At 37.4% G+C, this 19,057-nt stretch overlaps 1 protein-coding gene across 7 annotated transcripts in view; it reads right to left on the reverse strand.

Annotated features, from left to right (window-relative positions):
* Positions 1–19,057, reverse strand: part of CACNA2D1 (calcium voltage-gated channel auxiliary subunit alpha2delta 1) — a 504,453-nt gene that overhangs the window by 108,074 nt on the left and 377,322 nt on the right. For all 7 annotated transcript variants that reach the window (XM_059170974.1, XM_059170972.1, XM_059170973.1 and 4 more), the window contains exons 8-10: positions 14,750–14,819; positions 12,368–12,418; positions 9,896–9,995 (exon numbers count right to left, since the gene is read on the reverse strand). In XM_059170974.1, coding sequence (XP_059026957.1) covers positions 9,896–9,995; positions 12,368–12,418; positions 14,750–14,819 — 221 coding nt within the window. The remainder of the gene's footprint in view (positions 1–9,895; positions 9,996–12,367; positions 12,419–14,749; positions 14,820–19,057) is intronic.

The following is a 19,057-nucleotide window of genomic DNA, read 5'->3' on the forward strand; positions in this document are numbered from 1 at the left end:
ATCATTTCCAGAAGGGCTGTTTGGTGACTATAATCTGGGCAAAGAGTAGAACTAACTTTACAAAAGTTCTCTCCTACAACTTACAGTGAAGATATTACAAGGAAGTATATTGTGATTATTTCTTTCTCATGGATGTTCACAGATTATACTTATAATGACCCCAAGCTAGAAAAACTTACAAGTAGAAAATGGGACTGAAAAACCCTTCATGTCATCCTGGCATTTGCATCTAATTCTTAAGTAATGAGGTCTGTGATTTTATTGAAGCACATGCCCGTCTTCTTCAGTTGTTAACTTTTCACATACTCGTCATCATGGGCATCATGGGCACATGGGCACACTTCCTTTTCATCCTCCACTGGCTCGTGGTATTTTACTCTGGAAAGGTCAAACTCCCTCACTTTCAGAAACAAATTCCAGCCAATGTGTCAACAGCTGAAATTATGCCTGTAAGTCAGAACACTGCGGCTGCTACCATCAACCACTCACTTCCACCGAAGCACGCAGCCCGACTACTACGTAATAGGCTACATATCATGCTGCCTGAGCTCTGCCCAACAGGGGGCTCTCCTTCTGTAACAAAGAAGGCCCTGGAGATCATCCAGAAGGCACTAGGACGTGACATGGCCGTACTTCTGACCTCTTACACATGACTGAAGCCTAACACTTAACTGTTCTTCACAAAATATTAAGAGACTTAGAAATGCAAATCTAAAAATGAGAGGCTGGCAGAGTTTTCTGTCTGGAGTTCTAGGCAACTTTGGCAAGTGCTCCTATCTACTGCATCCCAGCTCTTTGGATGACTCACACGAGCTTTGGTATGAGAAGAAAGAAAAATGCGTGATGGCTTTGTGGAAAAATTACGGTCAAAGTTAATTACACAATCACGACAGGCTTCCTGAGTGCCTTAATGTAATGACTCCCTGAAGTTATAAAAACTAAAAGTTCCAACATTTCTTTCCTAGACTTTCAGTTTCAGAGGAAAAAAAAAAAATGCATGCACACGTGTGTACACACACACCAGGACATTATAAATACATTTTGAAGAGTTATGTCCTTAGAATTTCCATGTCATTAAATTGTAAAATTTGTATTTAATGAGAAAGACCTATCTGTTGAAGACAAAAAAATATTTTTGCTTTTCTCTTACCAAAATAATGAATAATAATTCATTCTCTTTACATGTATCAATTTCAGGCATTTTATAGCTCCAAATATAGCATTTATATAGAATTTCTTTTAAACTATTAAGTTTATTTGGTTGATATTAAATATTATATAAATGCAATTAAGAGCATATAGTTGATAGGAGCAAAAGAGGTACAATAAAGCAAGTAAATACATATATTAAAAGAAAATATATTACCTAGGCAGAATGTATAATCCAATATAATGTTTAAGTGTTCAGATGCAATTTTAAGAACAATCCAATTCATATGTGATTTTACAAGCCAAAATACGGAAATATTTACTGAAAGAATCCCTCCACCAAAACAAAAAATAATTCTTTTTGTAAAAATGAATAAATCTAGGTTTAAAAGTAATTTCTTTTTGCTTTTATAACCTAATCATATTCTATCTTAGAAATTCTAACAATTCCAATATTTTGAAATATATCAGATTTCACAATAAAATCAGTAAATACATTTTATATTTTCTTCAGCATTCAGCCACATAACTTTGTGGTTATATCTAGACTCATACACAAAGATGGCTGTGCTCCAATTCTGTCTTCTAAGAACAGTAATAGTACCTACCTCACAAGGCAGCTGTAAAGACTAAATGAGTTACCATGGAAAACACAGACAGTAGTTCCTGCCACAAAAGCAGTGTTAAAAAAAAAAATCACACTGAAAAGTCCCTATGACTTGTGATTAAAGGAAGGTTAATACATAAATAAGATAAAAAATGAACACATAACTACCTGAGATCTTGTTCATACTGATTAGTGAAGGGCAAATTTATGCCTGGAATAATCAGCTCACTTAAAATCAATCAGTGACTTTTCAATCATGAAAATGCACTAACGATTTTTCTGAAATAATAAAATCAAACAACAGTACACAGTTAATAAAAAATTCAGAATATAGTTGGCAAAAATGTCTTCTTATGGTAAATGAGGATCATAAATGATGAAAGTAAATTAAAGGAGCTAATTGAAACTAAACAAGACAATATACAGGAGCTGAGCAGCAATAAATTTCTCTAGGAGGAGAGTGGGAAATCACAATGGCTTCATCTTTCAAATAGCTTCCTGCATTATTTGCCTTACAGATCTCCCTAGGTGGTGCATTTTCCAGTATCATCCTTCTTCCCGATTTTTTAATACATAACTGGGTATTTCCATATTTAACTTGAGATATTGAGACACACTATTTCCAGTTCTTTCTACAATCAACATATTCCATTTGCCAATGCACCTGTTACTACACAGTCAAGCTGCATCAAGTAAGGACGCACAAGTATGGATCTGAGAAGAGCTGTCAATGAACCAACAAGGTCTACTGGCTCACAGAAACCACAAGGAAGTATCTTGCAATTATGTTTCTTAAGAAGTCTGTTAACAATTTTCTTTAAAACAATACATATTTAAAAGCCTTAGTATTTTTAAGAAAAGTAATGGTCTTTAAGACTTATCAGGCAATTAACAATCCCAATGTCAATCCCATCTAAGTGATTTAATTAAGAAAGATCCATTAATTGCTGGTTAAATGTGGAAACCACAACATTCAAATCCATTTCTGCTGTTTAAATAAAAATTCTTTTTAAAGCATATTTATTAATAGCATTGTTTAGTTTCTAGCTAAGGCAGATGCTACTGATGTCCCATCCATTATTTCCATGCACGCCAGCCCAAATTTAACTGCCTGACATTTCTGCAAGCCCTCTGCCTGTGTACTTGTTGGCCTGGGAACCCCAGAGAACTGATGTCCCCTGGGAGCAACAATTAACTTTAAATACTTCAGCCCATTTTCCTCTTGGAAGGGATAACTCTGACTCATGTAATGTACGGATGCTTAGAACTACCCAGAGCATTAAGCTGTACTCATGCAGAGTGGTGATTTATTTGATAAACCATCAAATAAATTATTATTTATTTACTATTTATTTTCTTTCTCTCTCTCTCTCTCTCTCTCTCTCTCTTTTAAACTTCTCACACTTCTCTAAGTATTTCCTAGAGTTACTTTCTCAATAGATGATTTGTACTTAAATCTTTGTCTCAGAGACTGTTTCTGGGGGAATCCAGTCTAAGTTGATACTCGCAGAGGTTTTAGGAAGCAGATCCTCGGGATGGGATTGTAGAATTAAACCAACACTCACCAACCACATGACAACAAAGACTCCACTGGGAACTGACCATATACCCGTCATAACTAGAGTCAAGAAAACCCCTCAGAGGCTGTAGCATCACAAATTCTAAGCATTTCACCTCCAGTGATTGGAACACAATATAGATTGAAGGGGAGGTGCCTACCATTTCAGATATATAGTCGCAATATTAATCATAAAGGCTTGGAGTTGGTGGGTTGTTGTTATATTCACTGAAGAAAATGATAACATCAAGACAGTGAACTATCAACTGAAGGCAGAGTGTGAACCGCAGAAGACTTCTAGGGCAAACAATGAAGAGATTCCCATTTCCTGTTGTGAAGTCAACGTTTGCCAGAAATAGGCACAGACGTGCCTTTCAGAGCATGTCCTTAAAAAGGACGCTGCATTTGGAGCCTTGTCAGGCTTCTATGTTACAGGGGCAATGCTAGGCAAATCACGGGACCCTAAGTGTAGAATATCCAGGTGAGTGCAACTGAGAACCATGAACTTCCAGATTCCCCTATACCCTCTGGATAGGCAGAAGTAACCTCTTCCACCTAAAAGGCAGTAGTTTGTCTGTTCCTAAACACCATAAAAGATGACAGGGGTTCTCCTGAAGATCTGATCTCATTTTCCCTCATGGCTTTAAGCAACAAATAGGTAAGGTCTCAAAACGTCCCATCTGGCAAAGAAGTCTCTGCTCCAGGAAAACAAAAACAAGGAGAGAGAGAGAGAGAGAGAGAGACTACTCAACGAAAGAGATACAAGATCTGCATAGTAGGAACCAGAAGGTCCTAGGAGGATATGCAGGGAAGAGATGCTGAGGGATCATGAGGCAACATACACCCAGTCAGCAGTGTGGTATGGAGGAGTAAGCAGCTTGAGAGAAGAGACACACAGACTCCTACACAGTGGCAAATGGCTTGAATGGTTGACCACGGCCCTGGAGGAGCCAGGCTGGAAGACCTTCCCCCAAACAAAGTATCCTGGAGAAGCAGCATGAGGATGTACCTACAGAGTAGGCATGGAAAGTGCAAATTGCTCTGTTTCACATCAACAACTACTAAAGAGCATTCATCACAAAGTACTGAACAACTGGGTAGATGAGTTGTCACTGGAGGTCATCCAGCCTTTTTGTGTGGCAAATGTAGTGCTTGCAAAAGGGGCCCATAAATGCTGTAGCAGGGTAGTGGGGAAGGGAGCAGGGAGGGGGGGGGAACGGAAACAGACACACACAGAGAGGAAAAAAAGACACGAGAGAATATTATACTTGGGCCTAAAAGCATGGGCTGTTTCTCACCTAGTGTAATATAGCTACAGGCACTGGCGAATGACCAACCAACTGTCCAATGCTTATTCTTCAATATAATACCACCTTTCAAAAAGACAACCGACAACGTCATGTCAATTAGATAATCATCAATTTCATACCTCTAGAGGGGGTGGGATACATTGTTTCTTGTTACTGACAAACATTCCACTTATGAGTTCCTTTCTTGTTCATGGTGCCTCTCCCAGGTACACATACTACCTGATTCACTATCATGGGATATCACCATGGGGTTGTGCATCAGCTGCATAACCAAGGACCTCTTTTATGGGAAATGAGGTCCAATAATGGGCACATGAACACGGGATCCATTGGGGCCACCATTTATAGCCCTATTTAGGAGCTGCCCACGTGATAAAACACTTGGGCAGTCTCTTAAATGCACAATGAAGGCTCTAGCTTGGGGATGATAGTCTTTGAGTTGAAATGTTGTCTTTCAAGATATAAAATGTACTCTCGACTACGGTGCTATGTTCATTGATGTGCTGGCACCAGCTTGTATCTGCTCATTTAAAAATAAATAAATTTAAAAAGTGTATTTTTCAGGAATCATTAAAGCCGGCTGACCTCACATAATAGGTAGCTTGAAATCAGCTGCGGTGGGAGTATTTATATTATGAAAATTAACAAATGCTACAAATCAGGTTGCCCCTCCCCACACTGGCTCTGCCCCAAAAAGGCAGAATGAAGGAGTGTGGGAACTAAGGGATGGATGTGGGAGCAGCGTCTCTCACCACCACAGAGAGTGAGCTATCTGGGAAATCTGCTCACCCTGTCTCTGCAACTTTAGGCTCTACTGACCACAAATGTTCTACTTTCCACGTGGGGGTATAAAGCTGAGGTGGTGCTCCCACCAGGGTCACATTAAGAATTTCATTTAACCTAAATCTATACCTACTATCTCGATATTTTGGATTTCTCAAGCCAGTAAACTACATGCAAAAAAAAAAAAAAAAAAAAAAAAAATCTGGTAGAACTCTAGCTGACAAGGAGATCGTCATGAAGGCTGTTCCTACATAATGTGGGGAAAGCAGAACCAAGCATAAAACTCAGAGGACTCATTCAAGACCTTCCGTTCTCGGTGAAGACTAGACAATTTCAGGAGCCACTGTGAAATGCACACACAGAGACTGTGCATTCCCAGGCCTCTGGGTTTCAAATTCAGGCCATCTCACGAATCAAGCTGCCGACAAGAGAGTTAATGTGCAGGGAAATTAGAAAGGGTATGAGAGAAGAAAAAAGATAAGTATAAATTATGGACCTTTGTTCTAATGCTAGCAACCCTCCTTCGTGATGTATTCTCAGCTGGGCTTTTTGGTTTGTTTGTTGTTTTAATTGTGAGCAGTCACCCGTCTTAAAGGATCAGTGACTGGATAAAGAGGGCACTGGTGAGGTTTCTCACTACCATTACCTACAACTTTTGGTCTCAGTTTCCCCTTCTGTGGCCAAAATCTACTCTGCCCACATATGGGGAAGGCTGACACAGAAAACCCCAGATCTTTAGGGATTTTGGCAGAATAACTTTGAAGTTCATATTCTAAGCAGCTTCTGGGATTCTTTAGTAGTAGATTCTTAGTAGGATAAAGTTCCTTTAAATGAAGTTGAGATCCTTTAATTGGTTATCTCCTTTCTCTTGACTCAATTCCACACTCCTTTAACTGGTAGTATTTCCTGGGATCATGTCCCAAATCAACTACCAGACTTTGAATCCATGAGTGAGAATCAGGCAGAAGCCAGTTTAAGGCAATGACCATATTTAATATCTGTTGGTTTTATATAAATTTTATTAGATAGGCCAAATCCATATCGAATTTAATGTTTTTACAACTTTCTCTTTTGTTATGTTTTGTGATAAATGATACAAGTGATCCTAAATAACTACCTTTCTGATCATTTGAGAGACTACATTTTACCTGTTCACATTTTGTTAGGTGCTGAGCAAAGGTAGAGAGCAGAGTATAAAATAAGAATGGGACAAATCAGATCTTAGGCAGTATCAAGCTTTATGAAATAATATCAAGGATACAGCCAAGCTAAAGGATTGTGAAGGTTTGGGTAAAGCAGAGCAAGATCTGGACAATGACTGTGGGTCCCCAGAGGTTATGGGCTGAATTGCATCTCTTCAAATTCATATGTTGAAGTCCGAACCCCTAGTACCTCAGAATGTAACAGTATTCAAGGATAAGGTCTTCGAAGAGGTGGTTAGGTTATAATTAGGCTATTAGGATAAGGACATCATCTACTAGGACTGGTGTCCATATAAGAAGAGACACCAGGGATATACACGGACAGACAGATCACCATCTAAAGACATGGCAACAGGCAGTCATCTGCCAGCCAAGGAAGGAGGCAGCAGGAGAAACTGACCCTGCCAGCACCTTGACCTTGGAGTTCCATCCTACAGAACCATGAAAAAATACTTTTCTATAGTTTGAGCTACCCAATCTGTCTCATTCTGTTACGGCAGCCTTAGGAAACTGAAAGACCAGGTCGTGCCTCACTGTGGTGGAGACACACGTGTGGCCCAGAAAAGAAGAAGTCTCCAAAGGAGGTTTACAGACTTCCTTGCATGTATCACCTATGGAACATTTTTACAAAGTCTTGCCTCATTGATCTTGGGTTCTATAGCTACCCTAAGCCAGTGATATCCTGTGAAAAGCATTTTAGTTATAAATCCCCTTCCTTTTCGTAAACATCATACATCCAGTTACCTGGAGCTCAGGCTAACAGAGAGATGATACTTGATTCTCTTGACTACTTTCTTCCTAGGGGTGCCCTTCCAGTGAAGGAAGTTGCTTTAACTTCATCCTTCCAAGGGGTTTCAAAGACAAATCTCTTCTTTTATGTTCAATACAAAATGACCTCACCACAAATTGCTCATTTTCATCTCTGTCAATATAACCACTTCAAATGTGAATCATATACCAATAAATGATCATGAAATATCTTGCTTAAATTCTGAGATGTGCTAACATTCATTTAGTCTGTTTTATTTGCTTTAGAGTTTGACTTTCTTTACCTATGAGTAGGAAGGTCTACTATGGTTCTTTGGAAATAAGATTTTTTAAAAAGCACATTGACATATCAGTTCTTAAATTAACAATACTTTGAAAACATAATACATTATTATAATTATTAATACATTATGAGAATACATAATACATTATTAGGATACAGTGGCATTTTCCACAAAGATGGAAAAAAATAACACTAAGATTTATATGGAATCACAAAAGACCCTGAAAAGCGAAAGCAATCTTGAGGAAGAAGAACGAATCTGGAGATACCACAATCCTGTATTTCAAGATATACTACAAAGTAATCAGAACAGTGTGGTACAGACACATAGATCAATGGAAAACAGACACATGGATCAATGGAACATTGATCAATGCATCAATGTCCAATGATCAATGATCAATGGAACATTATTTCTGGAGTCTTCCAGAAATAAATCCATGACAAAAGAGGCAAGAATATACAATGGAGAAAAGATGGTCTCTCCAACAAACAGTGTTAGGAAAACTGGACAGCCACATGCAAAAGAATGAAACTGGACCATCTTCTCACACCATATGCAAATAAACTCAAAATGGGTTCAAGAACTAACTGTGAGATCTGAAACCAGGCAGTCACTTCTCTGACATTAGCCATAGCAACATTTTTCTAGATATAGCTGCTAAGACAATCAACTATTGGGACTATATCAAAATAAAAAGTTTCTGCAAAACAAAGGAAACAAAAGCAAAACAATAGAAGCAACCTACTAAATGGGTGAAGAGATCTGCAAATGATATATCCAGTAAGTGGTTCATACCCAAAATACATAACTCCTGTAACTCAAAACCCTCCCCCACCAAAAATACAAAAAACAAATAACCCAATTAAATAATGGGTAGAGGCCCTGAATATATATTTTCCAAAGAAGACAGACAGACGGCCAACAGACAAATGAAAAGATGCTCAACTTCACTCATCATCAGGGAATACATATCAAAACCACAATCAGATATTGCCTTAGACCTGTCAGAGTGGCTAATGTGAAAAAGACAAAAAAAATTAAAAAAATCAAGAGTTGGGGAGGATGTGGTGAAAAAGAAACTTTCATGCGCTACTGCTGAAACGTAAATTGGTGCAGGCACTGTGGAATACAACATGGACATTCCTCAAAAAATTAAAAACACAAATACTACATGATCCAGTAATTCCAATACTAGGTATTTACCCAAAGTATATAAAAGCACTAATTCAAAAAGACATATGTACCCCTATGTTTACTGCAACATTATTTATTATAACCTAGATATGAAAGTGACCTAAGTATCAACCAAAGGATGAATGGATAAAGACAGAGTGAGATACACACACTGGAATATGACTCAGCACCCCTCCCCCCCAAAAAAAATCTTGCTATTTGGGACAACATGGGTAGACCTAGAAAGTATTATGCTAAGTGAAATGTCAGGTGGAGAAAAACAAATACCATATAATTTTACTTGTATGTAGAGTCTAAAAACCAAAACAAATGAACAAATACCCAAGAGACTCTTAAATACAAAGAACAAACCAGTGGTTGTCAGAAAGGAGGTGGGTGGGGTGAATGGGTAAAATAAAGGGGATTAAGAGGGACAAACTTCCTATTATAAAATAAATAGGTCACAGAGATGAGAAGTACAGAATGGGGAATATAGTTAACAATATTTTATTAACATTGTACGGTGATAGATGGTGACAACACATACCATTGGTATAGAATTGTTTAATCAATATGTTGTATACCTGCCACTAACGTAACACTGTGTAGCGTAATTACACTTCAGTTTAAAAAACCCTAATACATTATGGGTACATGTCCAGTGTGAAAAATTGAGTATTATAATGAAGAGAATATTGCCATCTAATGATGCTGCCAAGTTGCTACTTATTAGGAGTTACAGCGAACAGCAAGTACAGGGTTCATGTCACCTGTTTAAGCTCCTTGGTGTGAGGGGAGAGTATCTGCTGTGTTTTTTTTTCTTCATTATTACTTCAATTACTTCACTCATGGGAAAAGCCTTAGACATTCAAAAAGAACCTTGGCTTGGAAGCATAGGAGAATTAGCAACAAGCAGAGGACTGCTCAGTAAGACAGCTTTATCACAGATCAGACCTACCTCAGCCTATCAGTGATAAAACACTATGAAATATTTAAAATCAGAGGGAGAAAGAAATTGCAGAATTAATTCCAAAAAAATGCAGTCATCTTATACTTACTGAAGCCACATTCACAAAATCGTCATCTGAGAGGGTTTCCAACATTTCGGAGACAGATGTTCGAATCAGTTTAAGTGTCAATCCGCTGACACTTCCACTCCTATAAAACAATGGATCTATGACCACATACTGAAGCAACACCACACATCCTAACAAAAGGAGACTTTCCCACTAACTCTAGGTCATTTATATAATATTAAGTAATTTTATCTTCAAAATTTAGTAAAGAGAGTCACATTTCTGATGGAGTAGAAATATATTGTAAGGAATTTTATCTTTCCTATCAGCATCTGAATGTATACGTTTCTAACTATAATGATGATATAAAAATGATGTCCCGGGATGATTTTAAGAAATTACAGATACTCATGACATATTTACTTACTGAAGAAATAGATACCGAATACCAGCTCTGTTAGCCAGGTTGAAGGGTTCTAGCCCTTATTTCTCTCGTCTCTACATATTCTACGGATCCTCGGCGACCTCATCTCACCATGCGACTCACCTCTAGGCAACTAACTCCCCCTTCTTCGTCTCTAGAGCTCTCAACTTTTCCCCACTTTTAGACTTCTGGCTTTGTTAATCAACTACAGGGTCAATATACAGAATGGCAAACTACGCCCACACATATTTTTTTCCCTATTAATGATCTTAGTACCAATCTGACTGGATTTCAGTCAACCAATTTCCTCCTTCCTCTCACCTTTCTCACCCTTTCAGACAACCTCTCTTTTTCATTCCATTTCTCAGTTCCCCAAGAGGTGGCCTCTTCTCCATCTTCTCTCCACCCTGTGTCAGGTGCGTCTTACCTGAAGACCCTGAGCTTGGGTAACAGCCACTCCATCCAACTCTTAGCCTCTACTCCTCGCCATGCAAACAGGTGAAAATTCTAGAAACACATCTTGAGCTAATACTGTTAATATTTCATAGTTACCTACTAACTAGCCAGTGATCACAAGAGCTCTGTATTCAAAGACTTTCATTCCCTTCCTGCCTTCCTTCCTTCCTTACTTTCTTCTGCTCAATACAGTGCCCCCAAATGTTTTCACCTATGTCACTTCGCTCCTGTCAATTCTTCCACCAGAAATTCCATTCTCTGTCCCCTACTCTCCCATGCCCACCTTGTGAAATCAATTCTAATTTTACTTCCTTAGTGTTAAGTTTTTTCTGACACTTTCAATGAGAGTGTTATTCCCTATGGACTCTTAGTACTGGGTCATACTTTACGTCTATCACCTTCTACAATTACTTTAGTTACTTGGGAATATGGTTAAGTTTCACTAATACACTTGAATTATTTTTGAGAGACATCTTAATCATCTTTGTCTCTACATTATCACATCGTATAAAGGAGACCTTCCATACATGTCTGTTGAAATAATTTTTAAAAATGCTATTTGAACTTGATATGCATTTTTAATCTTCTAATATACATGTGGATTCTAAAGATTTTAATATGAAGAATCATTTCTGGGAATTATCACATATCCAAAAAGCTAATACCATATTGAATCACCACTTAGGTTTACACTTAAGAAGAATATCAAGGATTAGCATATAACTCCATAATAATTTAATTAAAATATGTTCTGATTTACATATATTTTAAGAAATGAAATGGGAATTAACATGTAAGTTAATATGTTGAATTCCTTTATCTTTTCTTTCTCAGGCTAAGTGATAGGTTTTTAACTTGTTTATTTCAGATCATTTTTAAGTGTTTTCAAATTATGATATTAGCTTGTGGTATGGATTTAGCTGTCTACAAAACATTGGATTCTGTTTCTTCCAGTATGACAAAGAACTTAAGAAGATTTAACTTTTTCTCTCAAGGAAAATAAGCATTTTATACCTCTTGTTTTTTAGCTCTTTGGCATTGCTCTTAAAAACTTATTATATTCTATATACTTGCAATTTCATCTTAAATTTTATTAGAAGATTACACACACATACCCCTTAACTTGAAGGGATGTAAAAAAGTAAAATGACCAATACAAAAACTCATGCAATTCCTTCTATATACCAGCATTTCTCTTTAAAAAGTCCCAGTATTGGCGTTTAATATATTTGATATTTATCTATTCTGTGGATAAATTCCTATAAATTATGTGAATCGTTAGTAGCTAAATGACAACTAATATTTTTTGGGGGGGGGTACCAGGAACTGCTAAGTTTTATCAACAAAATACTTTATCCTGTTTAAAATGTAAAGCAAAAATTTGAAATAAAAGAATAATTTTTCAAAAAGCTCAGACATTAGAAATATGCCATAATTTTCAATTCCAATGTAGATTCTTATTTTCTGTAAGCTAATTTTTGTTTTGTTATTATCTTGATATGGCTTTTTTTCCCTGGATATAAAGTCATCATAATTTCTCTTTGCTTTTTTTTTTTAACCCAACCTACTTCCAACATATTACTGTTATCTTCCTAAATTTTCAGTATATAAAGAGAGAATATTTAACTACTCACACATCAACCAGGATAAGCATGTCCTTAGGTGATGCAGCTCCTTGGATGTACCTGAAACAAAGACCATATGAATACTTTTTTCTCTTGAAAACTATTAAACATTGATATGTTTTGAATTGGCATTCACTGATTTTTTTTTTTTTTAGATCAGGTATTTTTTTCAAGCATCTCAGTAGGCAATGTGTTTTCACTCACAGTTCTACAATGTCAATTTTTAAAAAGCTCCATTTAACATAATAGAGATGTCAGAGGCAGAATATGTTTCACAGATAAAACAAGAGATCAAGAGATGTGTTCTAATATTAGAAGCAAAAGAAATTACCTCCTGGATATGGAAAAAAAATATATATGTATACATATATGTGTACACACAAACACACACACGTGTGTGTGTATCCTAAACTCCAGTTTATTGACCATGGGGTTTAAAACTCACTCTAAGGAATTATAAGATTATATCCTATTTTTCAATGCAGAAAATAAACACAGCAAGAGCTAGGTGGTCTAGGAATGTGAGAAAACAACTATCAACAGAGAAGAAATACTAAAGGGTAATACAAAGTGATGATAAAGTGATTGAAAACAGAGTAATGTATAACATTCCCAAGAGTTTCAGGTGGTGCCTCTCAGAACTTTAGTGTCTGAGAATCACCTGGAGAACCAGTTCAAAATATGGATTCTCACATTGCCCCCCAGCCCAACTGTAGCGATAAATTGAATTGCAGGTGAGTGATCCCCCAAAGTTCATGCTGCTTGCCCACAACCTGATTGGCGGGAGTTGGGGGGGTTCCGATTTATCCAACAGCAAAAGCTAAACCTGAACTCAACGTTTTAGTTATCTTTGAGGCCTCTCTGCAGAAAACCTGCCAATTCATTTTCAGACAACATCCAACACAGTGAGTATCTACTCAGGACTACGTGTTCATGAAACAGAGTTTATAACATACACCCAAGTCCATTTCTCTGTAAGAAGGTGAAAGGGGGGTGCCTGGGTGGCTCAGTGGGTTAAAGCCTCTGCCTTCGGCTCAGATCATGTTCCCAGGGTCCTGGGATCCAGCCCCACGTCAGGCTCTCTGCTCCACAGGGATCCTGCTTCCTCCTCTCTCTCTCTCTGCCTGCCTCTCTGCCTACTTGTGATCTCTATCTGTCAAATAAATAAATAAAATTTAAAAAAAAGAAAAAAGAAGGTGAAAGGGGCAGGTTTGCTGGAATATTCCAATGAAAGACAAATCTAGTTCAAGTCCAACATCTGCAGTGGTCCAGCCATACTTCTCCATTGGGATCTGAGAGGACAGGCTAGTAGGTTGGCACATTGCTTCTAAGGTCTTCCCCAAAACAATAGTTTCTAAACCCTATCTATGTGATATCCCAGTCTTGGCCTCCATTCAACAACCCATAGCTCCAGGGCCACCACACCTAGAGAAATATTAACAAGAATATTACGTGGATTAATAATATCTGATACTATCATATGTGGCTGGTGTTCATGTAAATCGCTACTGGAATGGTTAACAGGACATTTTAAAAGTTGAGAATATATTTCTTCGGTTCAATCATCATGCATCTTGGAATTTGTTTAAACCCTCACAAGTAGAAATAATCTAAATGTCCAATATAGTAGTAGATTTTCAAAATAAGTTACCATATAATTATGCTAAAATGATGTTAAGCATGTCTCTCATGCATAAGCACTCAAAGGTATTGATATGAAAGAACAGGTTACAAAGCAGTGTACTGTACAAAATATGAACCCATTTAAAAAAGATCAATCCTCACATTAAATACATTTTTAAAAAATGGAAATAAAATGCACAAGTTTAATAGTTGTTTCCCAGTGAGTGCAATCGTGAGCTATTTGCTATTTTTCGAGGTACATGTTAAGAGAAGAGTTGCTTTAGTAGTGAGGAACAAAGCAGCTTTCCTTTTGGGAGAATGAAACCTAAGCTATGTGACCATGACTAGGGGCAGCTTGTATCTTGGGGCCAGGTCTCATTAGTTGACTGCCAGAGGCAAACCACCTTCTACTCTATTGAGACACTTCATTAAAGCTCTACTCCAAGCAAACTGGGAGCTTTTCAGTAGAAACCCCTGCTGGCTAAAAGAGATCTAGAGAGGGACACTGAATATAAAACTTAAAAACTAGTCCATTTGAAATCATTTAATAAGTCATTTCAACAATTTTCACTACTATTGCTCACTTGAACTCACCATCTTGAATTTTAACTGTATTTATTTATTAGCTGGGGGAAAAAAAAACTCACTAGCTCTTTAACATAATTAGACAATATTCATTCTAAAATGGAAATCTTTTCAACTTTTTCACAAAAAATGTGACCTTCTTTTGTCTAGTTCATTTTTTCACAGCTACCTAAAAATTCTTACCATGGTCTTCTGCGTACATCATAAAGATCAATCTTGTTTGGAGTTCTACTGTTATCAACCCATGGAGAAGCTACAAGAAAGAGAGAAGTTAAGTTAAAAACAGAGAAACAAAATCAACATAGTAGATATGATCTAGAAAGATATTTTTAAAATTCATAAAATTCCACTGAAACATTCCTCAGCAATAGTTAAAATGGGTGTTTTAATTTATATACCCTTAGCCTTTTTTTAAAATGGCAAAAAATGCAGTGGTATAAAAGAAAGTTAACAGAAGTCAATTATCTTTTTTCACATTATTTCATAACTAACTTGTACACATAGGGATTTTCTGGATGCTAACTTTACATGCTTTATCAGGTGTCCAGAGGTTATACATCTTACCTCCTCTCTACTAACATCAAAATTTACCTTAAAAGAAAAATTACCTGCCACTAATGTAAATTATACTTTCAATTATTTGATCCTTATACTTTTATTATCTTCTCTTGAATTATTATTTACATGAAGGCATGATTTCTTTAATCTTAGTCTTCACAAATTCAATGACGGCCAGAACATTTGTGATTATAATTAAAAAGTTAAAGTAGAATTAAAATAAATCCATGGAAAAGCCTTTTTCTTAAATTTATTTGAATGATGAGGTAATTCAAGTATAAATTCAAGAATCTTGTGTTAGTTTCAGAGCCTTTATCATTTTGCAATCATCAGAAAAATAATGTTAACTGCATTGCTTCTTTTTTTTTTTTTTAAGATTTTATTTATTTATTTGACAGAGAGAGATCACAAGTAGGCAGAGAGGCAGGCAGAGAGAGAGAGGAGGAAGCAGGCTCCCCGCTGAGCAGAGAGCCCGATGCAGGACTTGATCCCAGGACCCTGAGATCATGACCCGAGCCGAAGGCAGAGGCTTAACCCACTGAGCCACCCAGGCACCCCATCTGCATTGCTTTTAAATGCAATTAATTTACACTTATTCTAACCAAATCTACACTTTAAAATTAAATGTTTTACACACACACACACACACACACACTCCTTAGACCTAATGGATAGTAATAAAAGCTGATAAATCAGATGATCATTTTACGCTGACGAAGTCCTCTCCTTGAACATACGGCTCTTGGGAAAATTCCTATAATAATTCACGTGACTTATGCCTCCCAATCTATTTTGCCCTTTTCCCTACTGAAAAGTATGGAAGTTATGGAAAACTGTATCGTGAATCAAGTTTATCAGCCAAGTACAATAATTTGGCCAATTAGGTTACGTCAAAAAATAGATAACTTCTGAGTCTTTCCTTACCTACAAAATTTCTTTCTCATTAGTAACTATATTATAAAATGACATTTAGGGGCGCCTGTGTGGCTCAGTGGGTTAAAGCCTCTGCCTTCGGCCCAGCTCACAATCTCAGGGTCCTGGGATTGAGCCCCACATGGGGCTCTCTGCTCAGCGGGGAGCCTGTTTCTCCCCCTCTCTCTGCCTGCCTCTCTGCCTACTTGTGATCTCTGTCAAGTAAATAAATAAAATCTTTAAAAAAAAAAAGACTTTCATTTTAAAGGACATTTATATAAAAGAGTTTAAATATAGCCCTCTTCCACCAACCATTTACAATATAGGCAATGCAAATGAAATGATAAAATTACTGTTATTCCTACAATCTGCACTTGCAAAAACTTAAGAGCCAGCAAGGTAACATTTCACTTTTTCTTTTTCTGGGAGCCCTGGAATAAAGCAACAAGCATGCGGGAGATATGCCAGTTCACGTTCAACTAGTCCTCTATAATATCTGACTCCCCAAGCCACGGTCTAGGTGATAACTACAAGTTCAAATGAATGATATCCTTTCAGTATGTTTTTTTTTTTTTTTAAGATTTTATTTATTTATTTGACAGAGAGAAATCACAAGTAGACAGAGAGGCAGGCAGAGAGAGAGAGAGAGGGAAGCAGGCTCCCCGCTGAGCAGAGAGCCCGATGTGGGACTCGATCCCAGGACCCTGAGATCATGACCTGAGCCGAAGGCAGCGGCTTAACCCACTGAGCCACCCAGGCACCCCTTTCAGTATGTTTTGATGGTTGTATACATTTATTGCCTCTCAGCTTTAAATTCACCCATTTATCTTGCTCTATGAAAAGGATCTGGGCTCTTTAAATATTTTTTGCTCAGTAAGGAGCACAATTTTAAACTTTGTCAGCAGATGATGAATGAGACACTCAATGAGAAAAGGGATTTTGTTTCCTGTTTCTGATTCGTTTACTCAAAGGCTCTCCGGCCATGGGAGGCTTTCCTGGTGTCTGGCTTCTACCGTGTCTTGTATTTTCCCCAGCCCCACTATTACAACTTGGGTAGGTCTTGGAGCACTCACAGACTCTCCAGAAAACAATGGCCAGCAGTACTCCCTGACTACTTTTCTAGTAGAGTGCCTCCAAGGAGACATTTTGGACCCTAAAGGATGAATTACCAGCAAACCATTCTAGCAAGACATCATAGCAACCTCTGGTCATTTGGTGGGCATGGAAGTGTCCCCTATAAGATCTGGATCTCAGGGCGTGGGGTGGGGGGCTAAGTGGCTCAGTGGGTTAAATGTCTGCCTTTGGCTCATTCAGTTCATGGTCTCAGGTCCCAGGATCAAGCCCCATGTCCAGCTCCCTGCTCAGCAGGGGAGCCTGTTTCTCCCTCTCCCTTTGCCCTTCCCCCAGCCCATGCAGGCTGCATGGTATAGCTCTCAAATAAATAAAATCTTAAGGGAAAAAAAAAAAAAAAGCAAGATCTGGATCTCAGCCCAGAGGCACCTGGGATTGAGGTTGCCTCCTCCAGCAATCTCAAGTCCAGGGGCAGTTGCTGTTACAGATTACATCATATCATACTCTATCTGGCAGTCCTGTGTCACTCAGAGTGATCTGTACTTAGAGCCAATCCCTCATTACTCTAACCCCTGTGACAATAATTCCTTATTTTAAAAAATTAACCTTCAAAAAAGATAATTTCCCCTGTCCAAAATACTGTTTTCTCTCTCCTGATTGGACTTAGACTATTACAAATGATAGGGAGAGAGGACAGAAGGGACATCAGGTAACCCTGCAAAGGCCCCACAACCACCATAAGCTGGAAGTGGTTAAACGGTGAATTTGACAAGTGACTTACCAAAACTGAAATTTGAAAGTCATGTTTAAATTAGATTTTTGGGTTCTTTGCAGATGACATTCATCTAGAATTCATTTTCCCTATAATTGTTATTTGAAATTAAGCATGATTTATAGTATGATGCTCCATACATTTGTATATTTCTTTAAAGATAGAAAAAAGGTTTGCAATTTACAGTATGAGCCAGACCATTCAATTTTAATATGGCTTATAAAATTAGATGGTTTATATTTAAAAAATATTAATAATATTCTCTTAAAAGTCTTCTGAGATATTTACTATTAGGAAATATCCCTTGATTATACTAAATTAATATATTTACATTATGGTAAAATTAAACAATGTAGTTTCTTCTGTGATCTCACTAATTAATTTGATGTAAAATCCCATTGTGGCATTTAAGCGGTACCTTATTTATGGAGGCTCAGAATTACAGAATGTCAAAGAGTAAAAGGATAATAACCATACACTGAAATTCCCACGATAACCACTTTCTTAATGATGCATAATGAAAGCTGCATGTTTTGACAGGAAACTGGAGCTTCTAAAATTCCTGTAAGAAGGCCTAATAGTGTTCCTTGTAGATGTCCCATTTGCTTTCCACTAGGATTTTGGGATGACAGGAGAAGAAGGGAGTCCAAAAAGTGGGCATCTTATTTCTGCCTGCCATTGTTAATGGTGAGAATGACTGGTTGTGAGAATGCTTTCTCTGTTCCAAAATGAACTGCGGGCATGTCTCTGGCTAAGTCTATTGGACTACAATTCTACTTCACATGGTACTTAAGGAGAGCTATGCTAGTTTTTGAATCACTGATTTCAAAAGGTACTTACACATATGATTACTCAGAATACTGAAATACGGGTTACAGAAATATTCTTGAGAAACTATGCAGATTGTAGAACCATTTTCTGGTTAAAATGCCCTAATAATAATATGAGAGTACAGTTTTTCATGTCAGCTGCTAGGAAATAATAAAGCACATAATGATGACTTGAGGGCTGATTCTCTTGGTAGAAAAAAAACACACACACACACCACTTCAAATGACAGCTAACTGCATTTCCCATTAATGAGTTCAACAACATTTTTCTAACTCTAATAGATTTTGCATTTTTGGTCACATACAAAAAAGTAAAGTCACATACTCAAAAAAGCCTTTAAAACCCAA

The sequence above is a fragment of the Mustela lutreola genome, chromosome 4, assembly GCF_030435805.1.
Source record: "Mustela lutreola isolate mMusLut2 chromosome 4, mMusLut2.pri, whole genome shotgun sequence".
Lineage (NCBI taxonomy): Eukaryota > Metazoa > Chordata > Mammalia > Carnivora > Mustelidae > Mustela > Mustela lutreola.